Source organism: Lampetra planeri, chromosome 6 (assembly GCF_965212315.1).
Source record: "Lampetra planeri chromosome 6, kcLamPlan1.2.h2, whole genome shotgun sequence".
Classification (NCBI taxonomy): domain Eukaryota; kingdom Metazoa; phylum Chordata; class Hyperoartia; order Petromyzontiformes; family Petromyzontidae; genus Lampetra; species Lampetra planeri.
This window is the reverse complement of record NC_136112.1, coordinates 14,486,586-14,510,937: the sequence shown is the minus strand read 5'-3', so window position 1 is coordinate 14,510,937 and position 24,352 is coordinate 14,486,586. Positions and strand designations below refer to the sequence as shown.

The window sequence follows — 24,352 nt, the reverse complement described above, 5'->3', positions numbered from 1 at the left end:
GACAGAGTTAACAATGTAGCACATGTTTATTTTGTAAAACGGGTGTCATGTACAGTTATGTACAACAGCAAGGTCAGACATAACCTACAAAGCAGACCCGAATGGGCGCAATGTTGAAACGCCAAATCCTCAGTCAGCTGCCAGAGCCTCCGCAAGTTTAACTTTTTTTTTACAAAACTCCTTTAAAATGTTTTAAAAGGACTAAAAAACTAAGCAGGTGTCATGCTGCTTCAAAGAAAAGCTACACTTTTGTCAGTCAATTGCTTGTTTTGTAGAACGATGAAATGCATAACGGAAAGTCGCCAATTATTTCATTGCCTCTTGCTTTTGTTAGTTATATTAAGTGGTGAGTTGGCCGGTGAGCATTCTTTATCCGGATTGGTGGAGCATGCAGGGTACACAGAGGAGGAGTCTTTTGAGGCTTATACACAAGAGCAATTATTCTTGGTCTTCTTTTTCATAAGGCTGATTGATGTAGAGCAACAAGTGGAATTTTACAGAGGCGGTTGAGAGCCAGATGAATGTGTCAGGAGTAGCAGAGTGGTATCGCTGCGATGATGCCACCTTCGCACGAGTGAATCTGGCATGGAGTCGTTTTACGTTCCAGTCTGTTCTGGGTGTATGCTTGGTGTATGGCAGCGGCGAATCTCACCTACTTAAACGACGAACAAGCTACCACTTCCCTATTTTAAGCGACGACGACGACAACAGCATGGCAATAGGTCTAAATTGCAGCCAGCAGTAACATGCGCATGAAGCACACGGTAAGGATTAAAATTCCTCACAGCTGAATGCGTGTTGCTCATTGATATTAACTGAATCGTGGATTGCTTTTATGGGGAATGGATACCCAAAAACGGTGCTGTGAGATCTCGGTGAACAGAAATTTACAGCGTGTGGATTTACACTGAATGAGGAAGCTGTAAGGAATTTGATCAATACCATTCATACATTTACAGGCGTGTCTCGCTTAACGAGCGTTTTTTTACGAGAATTTGAGCAATTTGAATTTGACCAAATTTGTTAGAAAAACGAGTGAATGTTTGCATGTTAGCGTAACAAGCAGAGACCGATTTATCAAATGCGTCCAGTGGTGGCAGGGAGGGAAAACCACGGCCCGCAGCTATTTGCTTAGCAGCCGTGCTGCGTGAACCATGTAATTTAGGTGGGTGCAGGAGAGGGGTAGGGTGGCAGGGTGTGGGCCTCGTGAAAGCACTGTACCATATGGGTGGCTGGCGGGATGGGTGGCTGTGGGGAGCGATGGCGAAACGGTAAGCGCACAGCGCTACGAACCCATCGGCCCGAGTTCGATTCTCACTCATGGCCAATACCAGTAACGATTATCTGAACCGGTCCTGGGCCTCCCCTAGGACGACTCGGACTCAAATGAGTACTTGGTGGAGTGTGTAAACAAACATCGCCACGAATGAGGTGTGGTGCTGGCCACCCACCCTTCATCCGCCCTGCGGTGCCGGCCTTCAAAAGGTGCTCACTAACAGCACTTGACCCAACAGTCTGTTAAGGCTATACAGGGGATCTTTGTCTTGGGGGGAGGTATGTGTGCATGCATGAGAGACAGCGAGCGTGAGAGGGCTGTGTGACTGAGTGGAGAGAGTGTGCGCGATTGTTGATTTCAAATGTGGCTGGAACGAGGTGATATCATATGCTATATATGGGGGATCTTGCATTCTGGTTCCTCACGTGTGGCAAGTGTTAAATTTGATATTCATTACTTTATTTTAAAATTTTAGCAATTTGTATTTCTCATGTGAAAAAAAGTTGTTCAAAAGTGGAAGATTTTGGGGGCTGTTATGTAACTCTTGCTTTTAATATGGGAGTAGTCAATGAGAAAAACGACGACCGTTCACTTTAACCGAGCAATTTCCGCGGAACGTATATCTCGCTCGTTAAGCGAGACAAGCCTGTAGTACTACTGGCTCCCAATTTAGTGAAACGAGTAATGGGATGTTTCAGTTTTCCAGCATGCCATTTTAAGCTTGTTATTACACGTGATATAAAACACAGGAAAGCGAGCGGTACGTGTGTTGTAGTCCTCACAAATTAAAACAGGGCAGTAAAACTAAATTAAAACAACACAGTGTTATCTTAACAATTATCTTTTGTAACAAATAACACTAATAATTTATTTCCTTACCCTACAAACACCTTATTAAGACACGAAACTTATGAAGTTCCTACTTGGGATGTTTGGTTAATTCCTTTGAACTTATTTTTACCCCCTTTTGGGAATACACCTGAGTAACAGAAGAACAAAAAAAACAACCCATAACATGCACTCAAAAATACGTCCATACTGGTCGCCAACCTCCTCGGCTGTACTGCCTATCACAGGCACTTTTGCTGCCCCCGAAGGTGGCGTTTCATGCACTTCATCTCAGCATGATCCCCCACCAGCCCTGTCTCTAAAGTCACTGGAAAAGACACAAGCCACCGCGCCATTTTAACAGCGTTCAGTCAATATTATCTTCACTTCACAGTTTTTTTTGGATCAGAAGGAAATAACCTTGGGTCGGGTTTAAATCCCAATGGCTGCCCATCATTTAAACAACAAAGTCACTTGCCCTCACTTTGCCGTCCCATAAGCACTGCAGAACAGAGTTAATAAACCCCATCTCAGCCTCTACATCTGAATGCAAAAAGCCATTTGCTTCATGGACTCAAAATATTTAACTGAACTGCCCAGCAAATTCCATTGAGAATTTCCCAAACCACACAGTGTAGAGTAAAGCAAACATTAATATCATACCTACAAAGTAAGCCACAAAGTGCTTGAATCCCCATGCTTAAACCAGCAGTGGACAACGTTTTTAACTGTGGCATCCACATTCGTAGAATGAAAACTGACTCAATGACAACCGCTGTAGACTGCAATAAAATAATCAGTGCAGCCTCACAAGGTGTCCATTTTACTGACTGCAGAGGAAAGAAGCAGGAGGCAACGGAGGAAGTAAAGAGAGGAATGGAGAGTGGGAAATAAAATTGAAGAGAGGACATTTAAAAGGATGAGGGAGAGGAAGACTGGGAAAGTGATGCAGATGGGGGAAGAATAATAAATCAATCAATAAGAGTGAAGGGGAGGAGGAGAGCTGATGGAGCCAGTGGATCCAGGCTGAGATTTTCTCACCAGCTCATGACAAAGATTCCTGAAGCTCTACAAAGAGCTGTATCTCAGCCATACATCAGTAAATAACCCACACATTGATTGTAAATAACAATACACTAAATACATTTTGAGGCAGGGAATTCTTGTCCACTTACTCCCAGCTGGCCCTCTCAATCCAAGCGCCGTACGCTTCACTGATGCCTCAGCCTAAATGCAACGAGTCGCCCCCCAACCACCCACCCAAACCCTCAATGGCACGGTCGCGCGCTGTTACCTGGAGGGCCCGCTGCATCATCTCCGACTGTCGCCCCCCCGGCAACCGCCCCTCCTCCACCGATGGCCGCCCCCTCGGGTGACACGGCGGTCCCAGACGTGGCATTGCCAGCCGGCCCGCGGGAGGAGGGATCCACGCGGCCGCTGGTTGCCGCCATCGCCGCCGACCCGGGAGAGTGGCGTCGACGCGTGAACCGCGGGGGTCGATCCTGCCACCGCTGCCACGACGCCGCGTGGCCATGCGGGTGGCCCAGGGCCTGGTGGCGCCTGGGTGGGCCCTCGGTGCCACCACGCCGTGATGGGGGACCACCGGTGCCGCCGCCGCCACCCCCACCACCGCCGCCGCCGCCGCCGCCGCCGCCACCACCTCCTCCTCCTCCTCGAGTGAAACGCCGTTCTGGCTTTGGCTGCCACTGAGCGAAAATAGACATGAAACATATTATTTGGGTCTTTCGGTAAAGTCACGTAGATAGGTTCAAAGAAAATAACAAGAAACTACGACGTTTCGATCGCAACACAAGCGTTCGTTGTTATTTTCTTTGAACCTATCTACGTGACTTTACCGAAAGACCCAAAGAACATGAATTCCTGCAGTCACGAAAGCTTTAAGTCAAGACATGAAACAATTTAGAGAAATTGCCCTTCATAACGGTTATACAGACTTAATTTAAAGACAGAAAAATCATAAAATTGTGATTTTTTTTTTAGTCACACTTTCAAACTCATGATGGGGACAGCTAGTGTTAACAGAGCAAATGCATTCAAGGTTTCAACCTTAATTTGAAAGTGCTCAAAATGGCTGATCTAATTGGAGACTGGCACCCGATATAATAATAAGTTATGGTTAACGGTTAATTTTACATAGCATCGCTCATAGAAATTGCATCTCATAATGCTGAGAAAACCCAGACACGCTGGAAGGCAGCCAGGCTGTGAGAGCTGGTGCCAACAATTGCCCAAGCAATATAGTCCTCTGGATATTAAATGTTTTTAGCCAGTTAAACAGTGCTCATGCAGGTGGGAGGAAACAGGAGCACCTGGAGAAAACCAGCACGATTGAGGGGGCAACATTATTCCATAAAGAAATGACAAATGGAGATAGTCCAAATTTTGCTGTATCCCCTCCATCTGGCGAGCCAGGGAATGGCTCCGTCTCGACGCCCTCGGAGTAGCGTGGCATTTGTGCAATGCACTAACACCTGCCTCCACGGTGCTGGCATGCACGCGCACGTGACCCACCAACGCCACAGTGACGTGACAATTCCAAATCACTACGAGAGCAAAGACATAAGCCTTGTTTATAACCCTCTAACACGTTCATACCGTTGCAAACTTGCTGGCCCGTGAGCCGTGCCAAACGTTACCTGCGACTTGTCTGCGGGTTTGTCAGCGCCTCCAGGCTCAGCAGGGCCACCCCCCTCGCCCACCTCCCCGGCCCTCGAACCCCCGTGCGACCGGGGGGCCGCGCCGTTCCGCCCGCGCCCCAGGTACGCAGCGCCTCGTCCGCGGCGAGACGGTTGCCCGCGTGCCGAGAACACGGCGCCTCCCCTCTCTGCGCGTTCTCCCCCTGCCGCGCTGCCCCTCTCGCCTGTGCCGGAGCCGCCCGCTCCCCCGGAGCCAGCGAAGTTGTCGCGTCGGCGGTCGGGCGCTGGAGGCCGGTCATCTCGCTCGTAGTCATGCTGCTTGTCAGTGTCACCCCGTCTGATGTCGGTGTTTTCCGACCGGTGATCTCTGTGGCCAGACCTTAAATGGGACCATTTAAATAGACAACATGCACAACAATTATCCTCTGTTTAGTGTTGCAGGACACAGGAGTACGTTCCAAAGCACTCTAAATTGAAAACTCATTCCTTTAGAACTGCTTTGTGCAGTTAGTTTGTTGTCCTTCTCCCCGCACCTCTGAGTAGCATGGTTGGCTAAGTACGGTGAGAAAGAAGTTCAACATAATACATACATAGCGACGGTGGTGGGTTTTCCCACCAATCAAAGGGCTGCCCAGTTAAAATTTGCATGATAATGTAAGATCGTCGAGCGGCCTCCACGGCGGGCGCCCTGACGTGGCTATGTTAATTTGAGAGATTAGCATGTTAATTCGAAGATCGCAAAGCAAAAACCACGAGGTCGGCGAGCGAGGTGGCTGTTAGGGCGAGAAATTTTACCTGTTAATGTGGGAAAAACCCGCCACCGCCACGGTCGCTGCCCACCACTTACATTAACATTGGCTGGTTACATTTGGGCTACGCCCATTTCAAACCTTTATAAACAGTTTACCTTTAGAAGCTAACCCCCCTTCCTGATGACGGACGCTTGTGTTGCGATCGAAACGTCGTAGTTGTTATTTTTGGTTATTTTCTTTGAAGCTATATACGTGACTTTACGGAAAGACCCAAAGAATATTAATTCCTGCAGTCACGAAAGCTTTAAGTCAGGATAGTCTAATTTTCAAGAGTGGCATTGGACTGCCAGTAGCGGGCAATGATTGCGATGAAGAATAAGGATTGAGCAATTTGCTTCGGATAATTGACACTGATCCGACACATGACTTGCAATCGAATCTAGGGACTACGGCACAATGTGTTAGCCACTGCTCCACTCTCAAAACACAGAACTAGCCTGAAGAATCTTCTTGGTTCTTTCGGTAAAGTCACGTAGAAGGGAAGTAATAAAATAATAAAAATAAAACATAATAAAATAATTCTCACGTTTTATTTTTATTATTTTATTACTTCCCTTCTACGTGATTTTACCGAAAGAACCAAGAAGATGAATCCCTGTAGTGACGAAAGCTTTAAATCGAAATTTAGCCTGAAGAATGTTACGAACTGTGATGCAAGCATCTAGCAACCAGCAAGAGACGTGGCTATATATGAACCATAAGCTCCAACCCACCTGGCTCCTGGGGCTGCACGGTGGCCCCTGGATTCACCCACCCTCCCCGAGCCCACGTCCCTGCGAGGATGAGGCCTCCCGTCAGGCCGATTAGCCCCACCACCGCCACCTCCAACGCTACCGCCGGCACCACCACTGGGCGCAGCAGGCGCAGTAGCGGGAACGGGGGCCGGGCCCTCGCTGGCATCCGTGCTCGCGCGGTCGTTGTCCTCGTCGTCCTCGTTGTTGTTGTCGCTCTCGGGTTCGCTCTCCGAGCCACGCTGCCGTCTCCGTCGGATCGTCTGGTCCTCGTACTCGGAGCCCTCACTCCGTGCCGGTGAGCTCGCCTGCTGCGCTGCCCGAGCCTTGGGCTGCTGGTACTGCTGCTGTTGCTGCTGCACTGGATGCTGATTCGGGAATTTCGCCTGAAACTCACGTTGCCGACCACGGCCGCCTCTGTACGCAGGCGTTGGTCGAACCCCACGAGCGCTGGCACCACCACCACCACCCCCACGACCTCGGCCAGAGTATTCCCGGCCAGAGACGGTGCTAGGCACGGCATTCCCGTCTGCGCTGCCACTGCTAGATGTGCCCCCGCCAGTTGTGCCAATAGGCGCCATGAACGCTCGGGGTCCAGACCCCCGGCCCCGCGGCCATGTCCCATCCCGTCGTCGTTGGTTTTGCGGAAAGCCATGGCTGTCGTTACTGGGGAAGACATCCCTCTGCCGGCTTGATTCCTTGGACTGCTGGCTGCCACGTGGACCGGGTGCCGGGGGTGCAATCGGCTCCTGCCCCTTGACCGAACCCTGAGATCCGTCACCCTTGGCCTTGTCGCTTGTTCCGGCGTCGGCGGCCTTGGCGTCGTCCCTCTCGCCCCGGCTGCGCGAGCCACCTTTGCTCTGGGATGCTTGCCTAGTGTTTTGCGTTGGTTCCTGCTGCTGATGCGAGGACTGTTGCTGCTGCTGCCGGCTGCCACCTGCTGCCCTACCGTCATCAGTTTCGTCGCTCTTTTCCCCGACCTTCATGTCACGCAAAACCGGCTTCCTCCCACCGGTGCTGGCCTGGGAGCCTGCACTGCTGCGCCGTCCGCTGCCTGGTTTTGGCCCCCACCGCGTTTCTGTGCGTGCCTCGCGGCGACCAGAGAACGACATGGGTGGTGCGGTGTTCCGCTGCTGTTGCTGCTGCTGCTGTTGCTGCTGTTGCGGAGGCACACTGCCACCTTGAGACGACGAGGCTGAAACCACCGACGATGAAGACGAATGGGGTCTTTCCCGGGCTGGGGCTGCCACCTCGCCACTGCTGGTGTAAGGGGCGGCGGCGGGGAGAGGGGCGCCGCTGGGCGTTGTCACCGGCTGTTGGGAGCCTGGCGCCGAGGATACCGGGTGCGGCTTGGACGTCCCCTGGTAAGGAACCGGCGGAGCAGACGTGGGCAAGAACACGGGACTGGTGGCAGGTGACGGGGCTGGGTGGCGTGCAGTCACACCGCTCGCTGGGGATGGAAGAGCGCTCACTGGCTGTGCCTGGCCATTTTCAAGTGACGTCGAACGTTGGGCTGGCGCGGGCACCTGGAATTCCTTCGGTCGTCGCTCCTGAAAGATGAGAGAACAACACTGTTGGTCAGGATAGGCACTTGACCATACAATGCTTAATACTCAACCATAATCACCACACCTCACTCTCACCCATTAATACCGAAAAAACCCCACCTTTCGTCTCATTCTCTCTCGTATGCTCAATTACGATGCAGTAACTTGCTCGTATAATTACAGTGCACTCAACGCATCCTGATACACAACTCCCGCTACTGCCACTGACAGAAAATCTAAATTCACTTGCGATGTACAATAGCTGGAAGGGGAAATGCACTGGTCAAAAATCAAATCCCATGTGAGAATTTAGCTCAGCCCTTCATATTTTTTAGGGTCAATGCAAAAAGAGAGTTTGAACAGTTAAGGATTTTTTAATGGCGACAATCCCCGTCAAAGTAACGTGCAATTTACACCAATTGCAGATTCTCTTGGAAGGGCCGGTTCGCTCAAGGAGGGCGGAGGATCCCTTTCTTCTTGTTTCGGCATGGGAATATACAGTCTGTTCTAATAATGCATATTTTCACAAAGCGAATTGGATATAACAGTGATAAAAACACATTAGGTAACAGATTTTTCTATAACGCGGATGCGAGATTGGATATAACGCAATAGAGTCAACAGAACTACGCTGCGCGAGTAGGAATAAGCGGTCGTACGGCTGCCTCGGCGTAGCATCACACGAGACGGGATGATGCCGGATTCTTCTAGATGCTACTCACGCGCCTTGGTCTTTATTCAGCCAGCATATGCATTTTACGTGTTATCACAGACTGTGCTTTATCCTATATTATAAATAATTTTCATGCGATTTGTCCATAACGATGTTCTTCGGATAAACAACTGCTGCGTTATAGGGAGAACAGATCGTACTTGGCTTTTTAGTGCCATCTATTCAATATCTTTACTCAGGAGGGTTCTGCCCAATGTGTGAGGACAATCTTGTTGAAAAAATAAATTGCCCAAACACCTGGAAACTGAAACCCCTCCACGCTATCAGAAATGTACGTGTCAAAACGCTATTTGCTGCAACGCCCATAAAAAGGCACACCATTGCATACCATCCTGCTATGAGGGTACATCATGCACGTCAAATTTCAGATTCCCATAAACACCACCAAAATATTTGGATTCAAGGCAAAAGCAATACAATTAAAATTTAATAAAAGGTTCCAAGCTTTCTTTTACAAACCACCCCCTTTCTCTCTCCCTGTGTGCCATGTCCTTTGTTGGTGAACATGGCCTTCCATTTAGCTGTCCATGCCGATCAAGAACTATGCATTGGATACACTCGTTTGCATCCATTTATTCAAATAGCATATGTTCTATAATGGACCATTTCAATATAACTCTACTGCATTTTTTTTCAGTGGCTCAAGGCGGGGTCAGATTACACTCAATGCGCACACGTATTTTCCCGCAGCAGTGCCAGCCTGCACACAGAATGCCAATGAGCTCAGCTCGGGTGTGATCAGCCCACTCTTAATTTAATGCACTAATAGCAAAAATGCCACCTGCTACATACAGCAATGTCCAATGTAAATGTCGGTCTCTAGTGGAAGGTAATACATGAAAACAGTGGGTACATTTTTCCACAGCAAGCTTAATCCTTTGCCCAATTACAAAGATATGTGCAGACTTAACTATGAAACCATTAATTCAATTTACAACAATGGCATGTAACAAAATGGGAACATTTTCATGTGAAAAATGTTACTGTGGCTTTTGCATATTCACCATTTCACTGTTCAGATGACGATGATTAAAACGCCGATCAAATTCACTAATCACTTAGGTTTTAATGCCAAGTCAACCTTCAAATAAACGTGGATAAGAAAGATCCCCTGTGCAACCTTTAACAGACTGTAGGGGCAAGTGCTTTTAGCGAGCACCTATTAAGGGTGGTACAGTACACGATGTGGTGGGTGGCCAACACCACGCCCATCTGCCTTGGTCTCCCCAGTGCGGCAGAGGTCCCGGGACCAGTTCAGATATTTGCCACTTATTGGTTGCATACAGTTTCTGTCAATGCTATTCCATTATGTAACATAAGTAACAAAATTAAATATCCTATTCATGCTCTTGCAATAAAACCACCGGCTGTAAAATGCACATACCTCGTTTCAATCAACAGTTAAAAATGAATAAAGAACAGTATCAGACCACGGTTCATTTGTAAACAAGTTTAGAATTACAGTTGGAAAGTGGTGTGTTGACTTGACGTTCAGCTTGGTACCAAGTGCAGTGTTAACTTACAAAGGTCAAATTGTTTTAGTTTCTCCTTTAGAGATGACGCACGCAATATCACCCAGCGAGGAAAGCCAATGCCCAATGGCAAATCAATAAACAGGCGCATGGGAGTGGCACAGTTGGCCAGACGGGCAGGCCGCAATGAGCATGCATTTTTTTCCCATGATTTGAAGCTGCAATCTGCACACGTGCGCCTGCAGGTGTGATGCGGCACACGCTATGAAGTTCTGCTGTGCTTGGCACAAACCCTGTATTTAAGGGGCGAGATGAGCAGAGGAGGATAGCATCAGCTCAAGAGCCGGCATCGGACTGCAGCAACCTCCTCCAGCACAGCCATCATGAGCTACGCAGGCTCAAGCATCAGCAGCTCCTCCCGACGAACATACGGGGACGCGCCTCACTCCAGCAGGCGGCTCCAGAGCATCTTCTCTGGTGGACTCCGATCGTACTCGTCAACCAGACTCGGAGGCGAGCGCTCGGGCTACGGCAGCCTCGTGCATGGCTACAGCATGCCTGCTCTCAACTACACAGACAGCCTTGACCAGATCCGTCCCAGCGGGCTCACAGGAGACGCCATGCAGCAAGCTCGAGTCAACGAGAAGCATCTCCTGCAGGATCTCAACGAGCGCTTCTCGGGCTACATTGCCAAGGTGCACGACCTCGAGCAGAACAACAAAGACCTGGACGATGAGATCTCAGCACTCAAACAGAGGCAGTCGGGCACCACCCGCAGCGGGATCAACGATGTCTACGAGTGTGAAATCAAAGAGCTCCGCGAGCTCATTGAACACATTCATGGAGAAAAGACGTCCATGCAGATAGAGCAGGAGCGTCTGGAGGAAGAGATCAAGAAGCTCGAAGAGAAATGCGGTCAAGAAGTTCGTCTACGCAGTGAAGCTGACGAGCTCTTTAAGATGTTCAGCAAGAACACAGACACCGCCTCTCTGGTGCGAATGAGCAACGAGAAGCAGATACAGGCTCTGTTCGATGAGATCGCTTTCCTCAAAAAGAACCATGAGGAGGAAATGGACCAACTTATGGAGCAGATCAAATCCTCCTCCGTCTCGGTGGAGAAGGTAGACTACGAAGAGCCAGGCATCGCGGCAGCCCTGCGTGAAATCCGCGGCAAGTTTCAGCTCAAAGGGCAGGTTGAGGGGGCGGCAGAGGAGCGCTTCCAGTCCAAGTTCAAGGAGCTCACGAAGGCAGCGGAGCAGAACGAGGAGGCCCTGCGATCGACCAAGGAGGAGCTCTCGATTTATCGTCACAAGCTCAATGAGCGAAGCACGGAGCTGGACGCGCTGCTGGGAACCAGGGATTCACTCGAGAGGCAACTAAACGAGATGGAGGAGAGGCACCAGATCGACGTGGGCAACTTGCAGGTAACTATAGCCCTCCCTCAACCAGCACTGGTTTGTGCCTAATTTGTCAAAGACATGACATTCAAATACCCCTTCAATGTCCGTTGAAAATAGTCAGGTGACGCTGTGGCCAAAACACACGACTAACAAATTTAAATCGCGGGTCAACAGAGCCCATAGTGAGAAATCGAGAAGAGGTTTCATTTTGTTAGCCTGGTTCCCATAATATAAAGAGTGGAATTTGACAGATGGTTCGGAACTGCTGACAGAGGAATGCTGCCCCCATGCCCCGTAGATCTGAGGAACATTTCGTATGAATCAGTTCCCTTGCTCAAGAGCCATTTTGGTCTCAATGCCACTTGGGTGGTTTCAAACAAATGCCTTTAGAGAAGTGGTTCCGGGCCACATTAACCTAAACAGTGGAGCTCACACGGTGGTGCCCATTCCTCCCACACACCTACAGGACGTGATGGAACAGCTACAGGGGGAGCTGCGCGACTCCAAGTGGGCGGTGGCGCGTCGCCTACGCGAGTACCAGGACCTGCTCAACGTGAAGATGGCGCTCGACATCGAGATCTCTGCCTACAGGTGAGGGCTGTGCCCACCTACCCAGTGCTCACCATCTGTGTACATGCAGTCTATCAATAATTCCCGTATGCACGGCAAAGTTACACTATGATTAGTGCGCGCTGCCACTCCCAGGTCTGCTAACCAACTCGGCGCTTGATTGCTCCAGTCTACAGTGTTTGATATATGGAGTAACCCAAGTGGCCACTCCCATAAGAAATTGACATTTCAACCACTAGCTCTGGGCTTGTCAATGAAGACCAGTGAGATCTGGAAACTTTAAACCTGAATAGATTAATTGGAAACCGGGCTCACAACAATAACTTGCTACAAAATGTGATATCACACGACTCCCTGGATTCTAATTTAGGGTGTTAAAATCCCAGATACTGTTCACATGCAAACGTCAGCTTCCTAAGCCAACCAGTCACCTCCTAAGATCATTGGTTTAATTGCATTTTGGTGTGTTTTTCCTGCAGGAGACTTCTGGATGGAGAGGACTCACACTTTAGCAGCAGCCTGAGCTTGGACTCAGCGAGGTCCATTTACACCCACACACCCAAGGCCAAGTCCCAGGAGGAGCCGCCTAGCAAGGAGAAAGATGCTAAAGATGAAGCAGAGGAAACCGAAGAGGACGCCCGAGCTGATGGCAAAGAATCGGAAATAGACAAAGCTGCGGCCGAGGAAAAATATACGGCAGCATCCAAGACAGTGGACATTGTAGTTGAAGGTCCTGATAGAGTCGAGGCTGAGGAAAAGGCTGAGGAAAGTTCTGTGGCTCTTGCTCCTCCTGAAGAGGAGAAACATAAGGGAGATGGTGCTGACGAGAAAATCAAGGATGAAAAGGTTGAAGATACAAAATCCAAAGCTGAAGACAAAAAGGAAGGCAAAGAAGAGGATGCTAGTGAAGATCTAGAAGCACACAAAGAGGAACAGGAGGGAAAGAAAGTGGAAGCATCGTCCAAAGACAAGGCTGAAGAACAAGCACCGAAGGCTACAGATGATGAAGCTGCTGAAGACGAGACTGAGGAAGCTGCAGAAGACGATGAAGCACCAGCAAAAGAGGCAGTCGAGGATGCAGAGAGTGACAAGGCGGAGCCCGAAGCCAAAGAAGGTGGCAGCAAATCCATCAAGGAAGATGATAAACCAGCCAAGGATGAAGAAAGTGAAAAAGAACAAGGCACGCCTGAAAAGGAAGATACAACGGTCCCACAAACAGTGGCTCCAAAGAAAGACACAGAGTCAAAACGTGCCCTCAAGATCCTTTCCTTCAAGGTTCAGCCGATAGCTTCTGCTACAAAGACGACGGTGACGAAAGACGAGGTGAAGATTACTCAGGAGGAGATAACCTATGAAGAGACGACAGAGGAGACCTTCCTCTCGACCAAGACAGTTCACCACAAGCAGGAAGTCGAGGTGGAAGAGATAATTAGCTCTGAGACCGAGATGGAGGAATACGAGGAGATAATCGAGGAGACCGTGGTTTCCACGACCAAGAAGGGTGACCACGGCAAAGCTAGATCGGCATCGAGATCATCCCATAAGTGAAGCGGACAACCCTTAACAAGCACCTTCCCACGTTTTACAAGGAACCACGATTTGAACACCACCCGAAACTCGCATTCAATATTACCCACCCTGCATTGTGCTCTGCACATCAGCTGTATCGTGTGCCTAAGTACCTGTGGCTAATAAAAGAGTGGCATGTGTTAAATATTTCCACGAATGTATGCAAGACAAACATTAAAATCGGCAAAGGCCGTTTCGTGTCCAGATGCTTGCAATGGAAAAGGACAATAGGAAATTAGCAAAGTATAACAAGTGTCGATGTTATACCATGGTATTCCTGGAGGGCTGATGCTTAAAGAAAATAAATGAATTTTGCTGCACACATCCTTTGACTCCTGACCTTAATTTAACACCACGACCTTGTGATCATGGTTCATAACTGGGTATATTTAAGGTGAGACTGATATTTTTCACAACTAACCCACGAGCCAACTGATTATGCAAAATGCACGGTTAAAATGTTGCTAAATTTAGTTAGTCGTTTACACAAGTGCTCAGAACTTTTTAAAATGGCAATTACCAAGAAAATGCCAATAAAAGCTCAATGTGAGAAAAAAGTATGCCACACAAAGTTACCATTGCCATCAAAAACGATTACTTCTTAAAAGTAAATTTTTCAGGTTACACCACAATTCTTAATATAAAATCAAGTTATTGCATATGCTACATACATAATACAAGAAAAACTAAAATGTTAATCTTATACTGCCATAACTAATTTAGATGGTATACAAATTATACTGCATTACTATTTCTAGTATTCCATCATATATAAATACTATATTATTGCAGAGGTTAAGTTGTTTATTTTATTTAAATCAGCAGTGGCATAGCCAACTTCCACATCTCAAGATGACCATGAGACTTCCCTTAAGTACGTTTCCCCCCCTACATTTGCCTATTTTCCCCCTTTGTATTTTGAAATTTAAGTTACCCACTTAGTTCCCAGGCATGGTACACAAAGCTCACCTCCCTCATGCCCAGACGTTTTCTGACATATCACAGAACTACAAATCATGTCTTGAACAAACATCATTGACACTCCAAGATGGTAACAAAAATATATAATTTATGGCTAACTATTTCACGTAACATTCGAGTCCTTTGCACTTTATGGATCTCATACCATAGCCAAACTTTCAGCAGCAAGCTTCTCACATTAGAACTTGTGGATGAACTCAATTGTTTTTTGGGTCATATCGTGTCAGTAAAAGTGTGGTGAAAACCCTTTCCAATCAACACAGCCAATGAATAAAGTTGTCACATGAACAAAAGTGTCAATGTATTGCCAGTATGTCAGAGGGAAATTTCATGAAATTCAACAAATGGACAAAAAGTTTCACCAATATTTACAATCAGCATCATCAGACAGTTGCCAGAATTGTGAAAATGTCCTCCAGTCTTTGGCCTTAAATGGGGATGCGATGTCAAAAATGTGCACCCCCACACAAATCATGGAGACAATAATCCATATATGCACGCATCTTATTTGATGATGAATTAGTCCGGTTATTCAAATACAGGGTGTTTCAAAACCATGGACCTGATTTGAAATCACTATATCTCTGCAACCACGAACCACCCATGAATGAAATGCTTACCACTTGAAAGGGCGGGGCATAGAGTTTCAAATGATTACCCCTAGATGACTCTCCCAGCGCACAAACAGCCCCTCGCCTCAGTCATTCGCGAGACGCGCTGCCTCAACGTTGGATAGGTCGCACGGGACCCCAAGACTTGGCGCTACACTCTTGGCCCCCAAGATCCCCAGACATCACACCCTGTGACTTCTTCTTGTGGGGATACTTTAAAGACCGTGTTTTTGTGCCACCATTAGCGACTAATCTGGATGACCTCAAAAACAGAATCACGGAATCGGTGACTTCAGTGGAAGAAGACACTTTGAGAGGCGTTTGGGACGAATTCAACTATCGTCTCGATGTTGTCCGTACAGCAGGTGGAGGGCACAGAACATTTATAAAATGATTAGTTAAACTTAACTCATTAAACCGTCTAACTTTTTGTGTAATTGTAACATGTTGCCATCGTGAAATATACTGCTCTGAAATTGGGTCCATCTTTTTCAAACACCCTGTATCATCAGCATCGAAGACCATAAATAATTATCAGTCTAAAAAAATTGCAACAATGCACTAGCACGATAAAAACATGAAGTGTGAGCTATATACAGCTCATAAAGCAAAGAGTGATGTATCCATTGCATAGCACATTTTGTAATGACTTGATTAACCAGGAAAAACAAAATATATTCAATTTCCGTAACCTCTTGAGTATCCATTTTGTAGAAGTACAATTGTAATGGGTTCCGGAGATACTTGTAGAGGTAACTTCTTTATTACGATACCACACTCCAACAGTCCTGATACTCGGACACAGCCTAGGGACACAGCCTAGGGACACAGCCTAGGGACACAGCCTAGGGACACAGCCTAGGGACACAGCCTAGGGACACAGCCTAGGGACACAGCCTAGGGACACAGCCTAGGGACACAGCCTAGGGACACAGCCTAGGGACACAGCCTAGGGACACAGCCTAGGGACACAGCCTAGGGACACAGCCTAGGGACACAGCCTAGGGACACAGCCTAGGGACACAGCCTAGGGACACAGCCTAGGGACACAGCCTAGGGACACAGCCTAGGGACACAGCCTAGGGACACAGCCTAGGGACACAGCCTAGGGACACAGCCTAGGGACACAGCCTAGGGACACAGCCTAGGGACACAGCCTAGGGACACAGCCTAGGGACACAGCCTAGGGACACAGCCTAGGGACACAGCCTAGGGACACAGCCTAGGGACACAGCCTAGGGACACAGCCTAGGGACACAGCCTAGGGACACAGCCTAGGGACACAGCCTAGGGACACAGCCTAGGGACACAGCCTACTCTAGCTACGCTCTCGGGTCCTCCGGCTACGATTACCCTAGGGGAGGCTACCTGACCCGACCCAACCAAGGTGCGGGTCTAGACTCTGGCTTCCTCGGAACTCGCCCTTACAAGGACGTAGAGCCGGGAGTCCCAGAGTCCCACCATTGGCCCGCACAGCGTCCCGGCCCTTACTAGGACAAGCGGGGCGAGGGGGGCCAGGGTCCTAAGCTGGTCTTGGGTCTTGAGCTGCGACTGGTCCCGATCGGCTGGGGAGGTCCCCTTTTATCCCCCTTTGCCTATCAAGGGGAGGCGTTGCGTGGGATTGTAGATCCCCCGCAGCCCCCCCGTTGGTGGCGCCGAGGGGATTAGCTGCCTGGGGTCCCCATCGAGGGGTGGCGTTGTGTGGCATCGTAGCTCCCCTGCAGCCCCCCCCCCCCCCCCCCTTGGCAGTACGGGGCACCCTTGCAGATGGACCTCGTCCACCACTGCTGGTAAGCGTGGCCCATCTACGGCACTACACAATTATAAAAGGATGAATGATAGCATGTATAATGCAAAGCCCCTCGGGGGCACTTTACAATAAAAAACACAATAAAAAATATACTGCCCAATCAATCTGGCTCCAAATAAGCCAACTCAAAAGGTTTTTAATTGTAAGTCTTGATTGTGCCTACAATCCTGGCACCATGAGAATAATAATAACAGTCATTGTGGAGAATATCGTACTATATTAGAAAGTAAAAAAAATCCTGGCTGGATTCAGGGCTGCCTGGCTGGATTCATGGATGTGCAAGGTGTGCGCACATGTGGTGGTGACGTCATCTGCATCCAAAAGCACCGAGCCTGGTTCGTCAAGCCCCCCCCCACTATCCATGTGTAGGAAAGCGAGGTAACTAGTGATTGGCCTCAGTTACAAACAAGCTCGGCGTCGAGCGGACAAAGCGTCTTTGTTATTGTAAGGTCCTTGAGCAACTACAGTGCTCACTAACCAGGGGTCAAGCCATCCCGTGGTGGCTGAATGCATCTGCAACATTTTTTTTTACACCTTAAAAGATGGCAAGTTTGTCATTTGTCAGGTCTTTGTCCAGTTCAGGAACTGCCTGGTCTTGGGGTTTAGGTTTTGAAAATTGGCTGAGTCACTATGGCCAAAGCTGTTGTATTGACAGAGAATTAAAATCTGGTGGCAATTTGATTAAACGTCCAGGTGAGGGTGCTGCCGAGCCCAGATATTTCCTGACGAGGGTTGAAAAGGATTGTGAGGGCCAAATGGGCGATGTGCTGCAGCGCTACTGATTGACGCTGGAGGCCCCTCAGCCACCACTCTGAACCTTCTGACATTTACCTGGAAAATTTCTTAAAACAATTCACCCTCTTCAGCAGTAGCTTCTACCGATGAGAAATATTCCCCTTCCTCTCTAGCTCCTTGCAGTGCAAGGTTCATCCTCCAAGTACTCCCCCTTCCTCAGCCTGTTCATTTTGATTGTAATTACCATTTTTACTGGTTACGGTGTCCCGTTTACCCTGCTAGGGAGAGGACTGGGCACTGTATTTGCTTGTTTTGGCTCTCGCCCCATCTACAATAACACTGAAAACTTTGTTTCCCAAGCCTGGGATGGCGATCTCAAGTTCCTCAAAGGTATTTCTCTGGGATAACCTCAGGTTGTCCTCTGCCTGAGTTCTCCATAGCTCAGAAGCTTTTTCCCAGTTCTCAAAATCCAGATTTCAGAGCTCCCAGCTTATCTTACTCTGGCAAGGGGCTATGGTCCCTCTTGCTGGCTAGTTCCAGTCTCCTGGCATTGGTCTTTTACACGAGCCGCAACCCTTAGCTGCATTTTGCCCTCAGACATGGACCCTACCGGCGGCGTATCACCCTATTCCGGGTTAATTTCACCTTGGCAATGCAGACGGGAACTGCCCAATGGCTCCGATCTGCCTTTGTCTCTCAGGGTCTCCTGGGAGGTCAATGGGTAGGTATGTTTCCAGCCCCAGGGGGCCCATTGGAAACCCCGCAATGCTCCCCTTGGCCGCTGGCATCCCGACCACAGGACCTTCACAACTCCAAATAAAAAGAATCAGAATCTTTACTTAGACTGGAGGAACCCAATGGGCTAGGAAGTTATTTTTCACACATGTCCAGTAGTCTCTCAGATGTCAAACTCCTCCAGTCAGCCCACCCAATACAGCCCTCTCCTCGGCTTGCGTCTGCGAAGCACTGGAGCTATGGAGCGGCCCATCCCAGCACTCCTCACACTCGGCGACTGTCGCCTTATTTACTATAGGTGACTAGACGTCCCATATTAAACAATTTTGGGCACTATTGCCCTAAGTGTAGCACTAGAAAAAAAAACTCTGAGAACCATGCCCACACATCTAAAACATAATAAATGCATTCTTCACTATAAATATAACTTCACTAGCTGTACTACCCGGCTTCGCCCGGGACTTGTATCCACCACGCCCGGCCGCCTTTGTCTCCCCAGTGGCGATGTTAATACGCCACACCAGTTACTCGTTTTGAGGCTGAGTCCCTCCCTCAGCACTCTCCCTCCCTCAGCACTCTCCCTCCCTCAGCACTCTCCCTCCCTCAGCACTCTCCCTCCCTCAGCACTCTCCCTCCCTCAGCACTCTCCCTCCCTCAGCACTCTCCCTCCCTCAGCACTCTCCCTCCCTCAGCACTCTCCCTCCCTCAGCACTCTCCCTCCCTCAGCACTCTCCCTCCCTCAGCACTCTCCCTCCCTCAGCACTCTCCCTCCCTCAGCACTCTCCCTCCCTCAGCACTCTCCCTCCCTCAGCACTCTCCCTCCGTCAGCACTCTCCCTCCCTCAGCACTCTCCCTCCCTGACCACTCTCCCACCCTCACCACTCTCCCTCCCTCACCACTCTCCCTCCCTCACCACTCTCCCTCCCTCACCACTCTCCCTCCCTCACCACTCTGTAGAGGACGTGAAACTTTGATAAATTTACCTCAGAGTCGCGTGGTGGGTGTCGAGGCCTAGTACCGTGCAGAGCCTCCGGCCTCGCCTGATTTTCCCACCCGGCTGACGCTGGGTACGGGTGCCGTTCCCCCCCCCCCCCCCCCGCGCTACAATAATACTGTCTAATCGCTATAATTTTATAATCGACCGACCCTATAATAGTAATTGCACACATTGTGGTGGGGGGGGGGGGAGTCAAGAGGACGTGAAACTTTGATGAATTTACCTCAGAGTCGCGTGTTAATGCGTGCGCCTATTTTTAACGGGAATTAAAAATGGCGTCCACCCCGCCGCGAAGGCGTCGCTACCCGTTGCCAGGGGCAACCGCCGTCCAATGAAAGCGGCGAAGGCGTCGCTACCCGTTGCCAGGGGCAACCGCCGTCCAATGAAACTGCGTATGGTCCGGCGACACACAGACAGACAGATTCGCGATTTTATATATATAGATGGGTGCCAGGTACAGGATGGTGTTCATGTACTGTTACTATTTTTTTCCAGGTAATGCCCACTGAGCTATATAGCCACAAATGATGGCTCAGTAAAGTTGCCTATCATGTGGAAATTTCAAGCAACCAAATACTCTAAACGCACATTTCTAATGTGGAGGGAAAAACCGGTGGACCCAGAGAAAAACCCACTCGACCACAAGGAGAACATGCAAACTCCAAACCTTGATTGCTGACACCACCATTTTGAAATTCTGTCACGAGAATCCTGGCTATATCTGCTACAGGACACTCCATGAGTGGATAAGGCCACCAACAATGAACTGGCTTTGAGACTGGCCCTTTTTAACATGAGGTTTGAGCGAACACTTCAATGGGTCCTTTCCTGGCTATTCCGTCTGGTCAATGATTATAAGTCCTCAGGGTATAAGAATTCATTGCAGTCTTAAAAGTCTTTGTCAGCCTCCATAGGTTTGCCAAGCTGAATCTTTAAGAAACATTTTGGGACTAAACAACAAGCTAGCTGACTCTTCTTTAGTGACAACCCAGTGTGTCTCTTTGATTTCATCTGTAACCAACTATAAGTTATGGATGACTGAAAAAAATAGTGATCACCCCTAAAATGTGTTGTTTCAAAGGAGCAATTGAATCACATTACACACAAGTTTGCCTGTGAGCCACACCCTGGTCACTAAAGAAAGGTATGTTGCTTGCTACATGTATTTTATTCTATGCTTTGCATTTATTAACTGAAAAGTACAAAATCTCTAGGATTCATCCTTTACCCCTTAGGCCACGTTGATTCCTCGATGCCAAATCATCTTACCAGTTAAGTTCACGTCTTTCTTTACTCCTGAGTACCCACCCTCCTTCCTCTTTATGCCCCCCCCCACCCTTGTCTCACCCCTCAAGCCCCACCCCTTCCTGCTTTGGACCCGTCTATTCCTCTTTCAACCCCTGCCTCCTTACTCTTATGCCCCCCCACCTCTTACTCCTTCGGGAACCATCCCTCTTTATGCACCGCTTCCTTCACACCTTGGGTGCAAGCCCAATAAAGCCTTAGGGCCCTGCCATCCCTCCGATTTAGGCCCCATCTCCTCTTCCTCAGTCAAACTCTGCACACTTCATATTAAAAGCGAGTGACATTCCAGAAAGGTTAAGTGTTACTATTTGGAAATGTAATATCCATGGATTGCCATAGTTTTTTTTAGCTGGATCACGTAAATATAAATGTGTCGTTTAACCCGCCACCACCCGACAGAGCCAACTAGTAAGGTTTGTGACGTGAACAAAACATGGCAATTTGTTACTAGTACAGCACATCGGTGTGTTGGAGAGTAAACCCACAACATTTCCAATTGGAGTACGACGTTCCGCCAGTAATTACATCTTCCATCTTCAGGCAACAGCCAACTCTGGCTGTGTCGAGTGCTGGTGGATTTAACGACACATTTATGCGATCTAACTCAAAAACCTCTATAATGAATAACATCCGAGTTGATCAATGTTGTTCACGGTATTGCAAAGTGAAGGCTGCAATTCGAAGTAGTGTTTTGTTAGCCAGCCTCTGCATTTCTCTTTCACGAGATTTTGCACATAACAGGCAGTGCCGACATATGTACAGCATGAAAAACCACTGCACAGCAAAATCTTGCGTAAAACACGCTTAAGGATGAAGATGACAAAAGCCATTGTGTTTTAGCAAACCATCTGCAGTCCAGAAATAGCAGTGCTAAGAAGATCTACTTCCATTCAGCCGAAAATCAATTGCGTTCAAGCTGAATTACCACTTTCTAAAATCAATCACAGCAAGCAAGTACCTTTTAATTTCATAATTTCCTGATTAGTATTGTTGTAATACGTAGAAAAACATGAAATTGCACAGAAACAAAAGCAAGTGAAAGCTGAAATTTTCGAAGGTCAATAAAGGACAAGCCCTGATCAATATCTCCAATGTCAACCAAAAATGTTTGGTGGGGTCTCCGTTTATATAACTGGTCTGCATACGACAAACTGAATCGAAGCCTGTAAAATATATTCCTAATTTGTCCAAAAAACAATGCAAAGGCTTCCACTGATTAAAAAAATAATTCCATCAGAACTTATGAATAATATGAAATCGCAAGCATATAAAATGGAAAAACATTTTAAAACCAAAGTATCATTACATTAAAGCCTTCACAAATATCAATTCCAAACATAGCTTCAATGTAAAAAAAATCAATAGTTGCAGAGTGCAGCAACAACGGGCCAGACGGGTAAGGCAGCCAAGAAATGAGACTGCATTTTTTAGAGCCGCAATCTGCCTACAGGTGTGATGCGGCATGAGCTGTGACATTCTGCAGCGCTCAGCATAAACCGTGTATTTAAGGGGCGAGACGAGCAGAGGAAGACAGCAGCAGCTCCGAGCCCGCATCGGACTGCAGCACCTCCTCCAGCACCGCCACCATGAGCTACGCAGGCTCAAGCATCAGCAGCTCCTCCCGACGAGCTCACGGGGACGCGCCTCACTCCAGCAGGCGGCTCCAGAGCATCCTCTCCAGCGGAGTCCGATCATACTCGTCAACCAGACTCGGAGGTGAGCGCTCGGGCTACGGCAGCCTCGTGCATGGCTACAGCATGCCTGCTCTCAACTACACCGACAGCCTCGAGCACAGCCGCCCCATCGGGCTCACAGGAGACGCCATGCAGCAAGCTCGAGTCAACGAGAAGCAGCTCCTGCAGGATCTCAACGATCGTTTCTCAGGCTACATTGCCAAGGTACACGATCTCGAGCAGAACAACAAAGACCTGGACGATGAGATCTCAGCACTCAAACAGAGGCAGTCTGGCACCACTCACACTGGCATTAACGATGTCTACGAGTGTGAAATCAAAGAGCTGCGAGAGCTCATTGAACACATTAATGGAGAAAAGACATCCATGCAGATGGAGCAGGAGCATCTGGATGAAGAGATCAAGAAGCTCGAAGAGAAATGCGGTCAAGAAGTTCGTCTACGCAATGAAGCTGACGAGCTCTTTAAGATGTTCAGCAAGCACACAGAGGCTATGCCTCTGGTACAAATGAGCAATGAGAAGCAGATACAGGCTCTGTTCGATGAAATCGCTTTCCTCAAAAAGAACCATGAGGAGGAGGTGGACCAACTTATGGAGCAGATCAAATCCTCCTCCGTCTCGGTGGAGAATGTAGACTATGGACAGGCTGGCATCGCAGCAGCCCTGCGTGATATTCGCGGCAAATTTCAGCTCAAAGGGCAGGTTGAGGGGGCTGCAGAAGAACGCTTCCAGTCCAAGTTCACGCAGCTCACAGAGGCAGCGGAGCAGAACGAGGAGGCCCTGCGATCGACCAAGGAGGAGCTCTCCAAGCACCGTCACAAGCTCAATGAGCGAAGCACGGAGCTGGACGCGCTGCTGGGAACCAGGGATTCACTCGAGAGGCAACTGAACGACATGGAGGAGAGGCACCAGATCGACGTGGGCAACTTGCAGGTAACTATAGCCCTCCCTCAACCACCACTGGTTTGTGCCTAATTTGTGCAAGACATGACATTCAAATACCCCTTCAATGTGCGTTGAAAAAAGTCAGGTGACGCTGTGGCCAAAACACACGACTCACAAGTTTAAATCGCGGGTCAACAGAGCCCATAGTGAGAAATCGAGAAGAGTTTTCTTTTCGTTAGCCTGGTTCCCATAATATAAAGAGTGGAATTTGACACGTGGTTCGGAACTGCTGATAGAGGAAAGTTGCCCCCATGCCCCGTAGATCTGAGGAACATTTTACATGAATCAATCCCCTTGCTCAAGAGCCATTTTGGTCTCCATGCCACTTGGGCGAAGTGGTTTTGGGCCACATTAACCTAAACAGTGGAGCTCACACGGTGGTGCCCATTCCTCCCACACACACCTACAGGACGTGATGGAACAGCTACAGGGGGAGCTGCGAGACTCCAAGTGGGAGGTGGCGCGTCGCCTGCGCGAGTACCAGGACCTGCTCAACGTGAAGATGGCGCTCGACATCGAGATCTCTGCCTACAGGTTTGGCTCCTGCCCAGCGTTGGTATGGGCTCTTGGGCAACGTTCCCTGCATCACATAGGTCACGGTGCAATTGCAGCTGCTGCCGCACTTAACAGCTCTAGTCTGCTCACAGACTCCCCAAAACCATTAATAACAGACTGTGCACAAAGACGACACATCATTTTATAAACACCCCCCCTCCTCCAACAATGGCTGTTCTCTCCGTTTTCACAGGACACTGCTGGATGGGGAGGAGGCTCACTACAGCAGCGAAATGCCTAGGGCACCAGTCATGAGCACTGCACCGCGCGCATCCAAAGCGGAGGCCTACGAGGAGCAGAGCCGCGAGTCAGACACAAAGTTGGAGGATAGCGCAAGCGAGCAACTCGTGGAAGAGACGCAAGTGCTCCCCACTCTCAGAGTGGAACAA

The 24,352-nt window shown here is 48.9% G+C and overlaps 2 protein-coding genes and 1 pseudogene across 2 annotated transcripts in view; 2 read left to right on the top strand and 1 right to left on the bottom strand.

Annotated features, from left to right (window-relative positions):
* The window catches only part of LOC144719666 (uncharacterized), a 97,564-nt gene that overhangs the window by 32,953 nt on the left and 40,259 nt on the right, over window positions 1–24,352 (bottom strand). The window contains exons 19-21 of the mRNA XM_078595805.1: window positions 6,287–7,854; window positions 4,762–5,140; window positions 3,399–3,810 (exon numbers count right to left, since the gene is read on the bottom strand). Of these exons, the coding sequence (XP_078451931.1) occupies window positions 3,399–3,810; window positions 4,762–5,140; window positions 6,287–7,854 (2,359 nt within the window). The remainder of the gene's footprint in view (window positions 1–3,398; window positions 3,811–4,761; window positions 5,141–6,286; window positions 7,855–24,352) is intronic.
* On the top strand, window positions 10,440–13,574 carry LOC144719640 (desmin-like). The gene is made up of 3 exons (XM_078595776.1): window positions 10,440–11,480; window positions 11,923–12,047; window positions 12,506–13,574. The coding sequence occupies exons 1-3, from the start codon at window positions 10,440–10,442 to the stop codon at window positions 13,572–13,574; spliced, it is 2,235 nt and encodes a 744-aa protein (XP_078451902.1).
* LOC144719639 (vimentin pseudogene) lies at window positions 22,494–24,204 on the top strand (annotated as a pseudogene).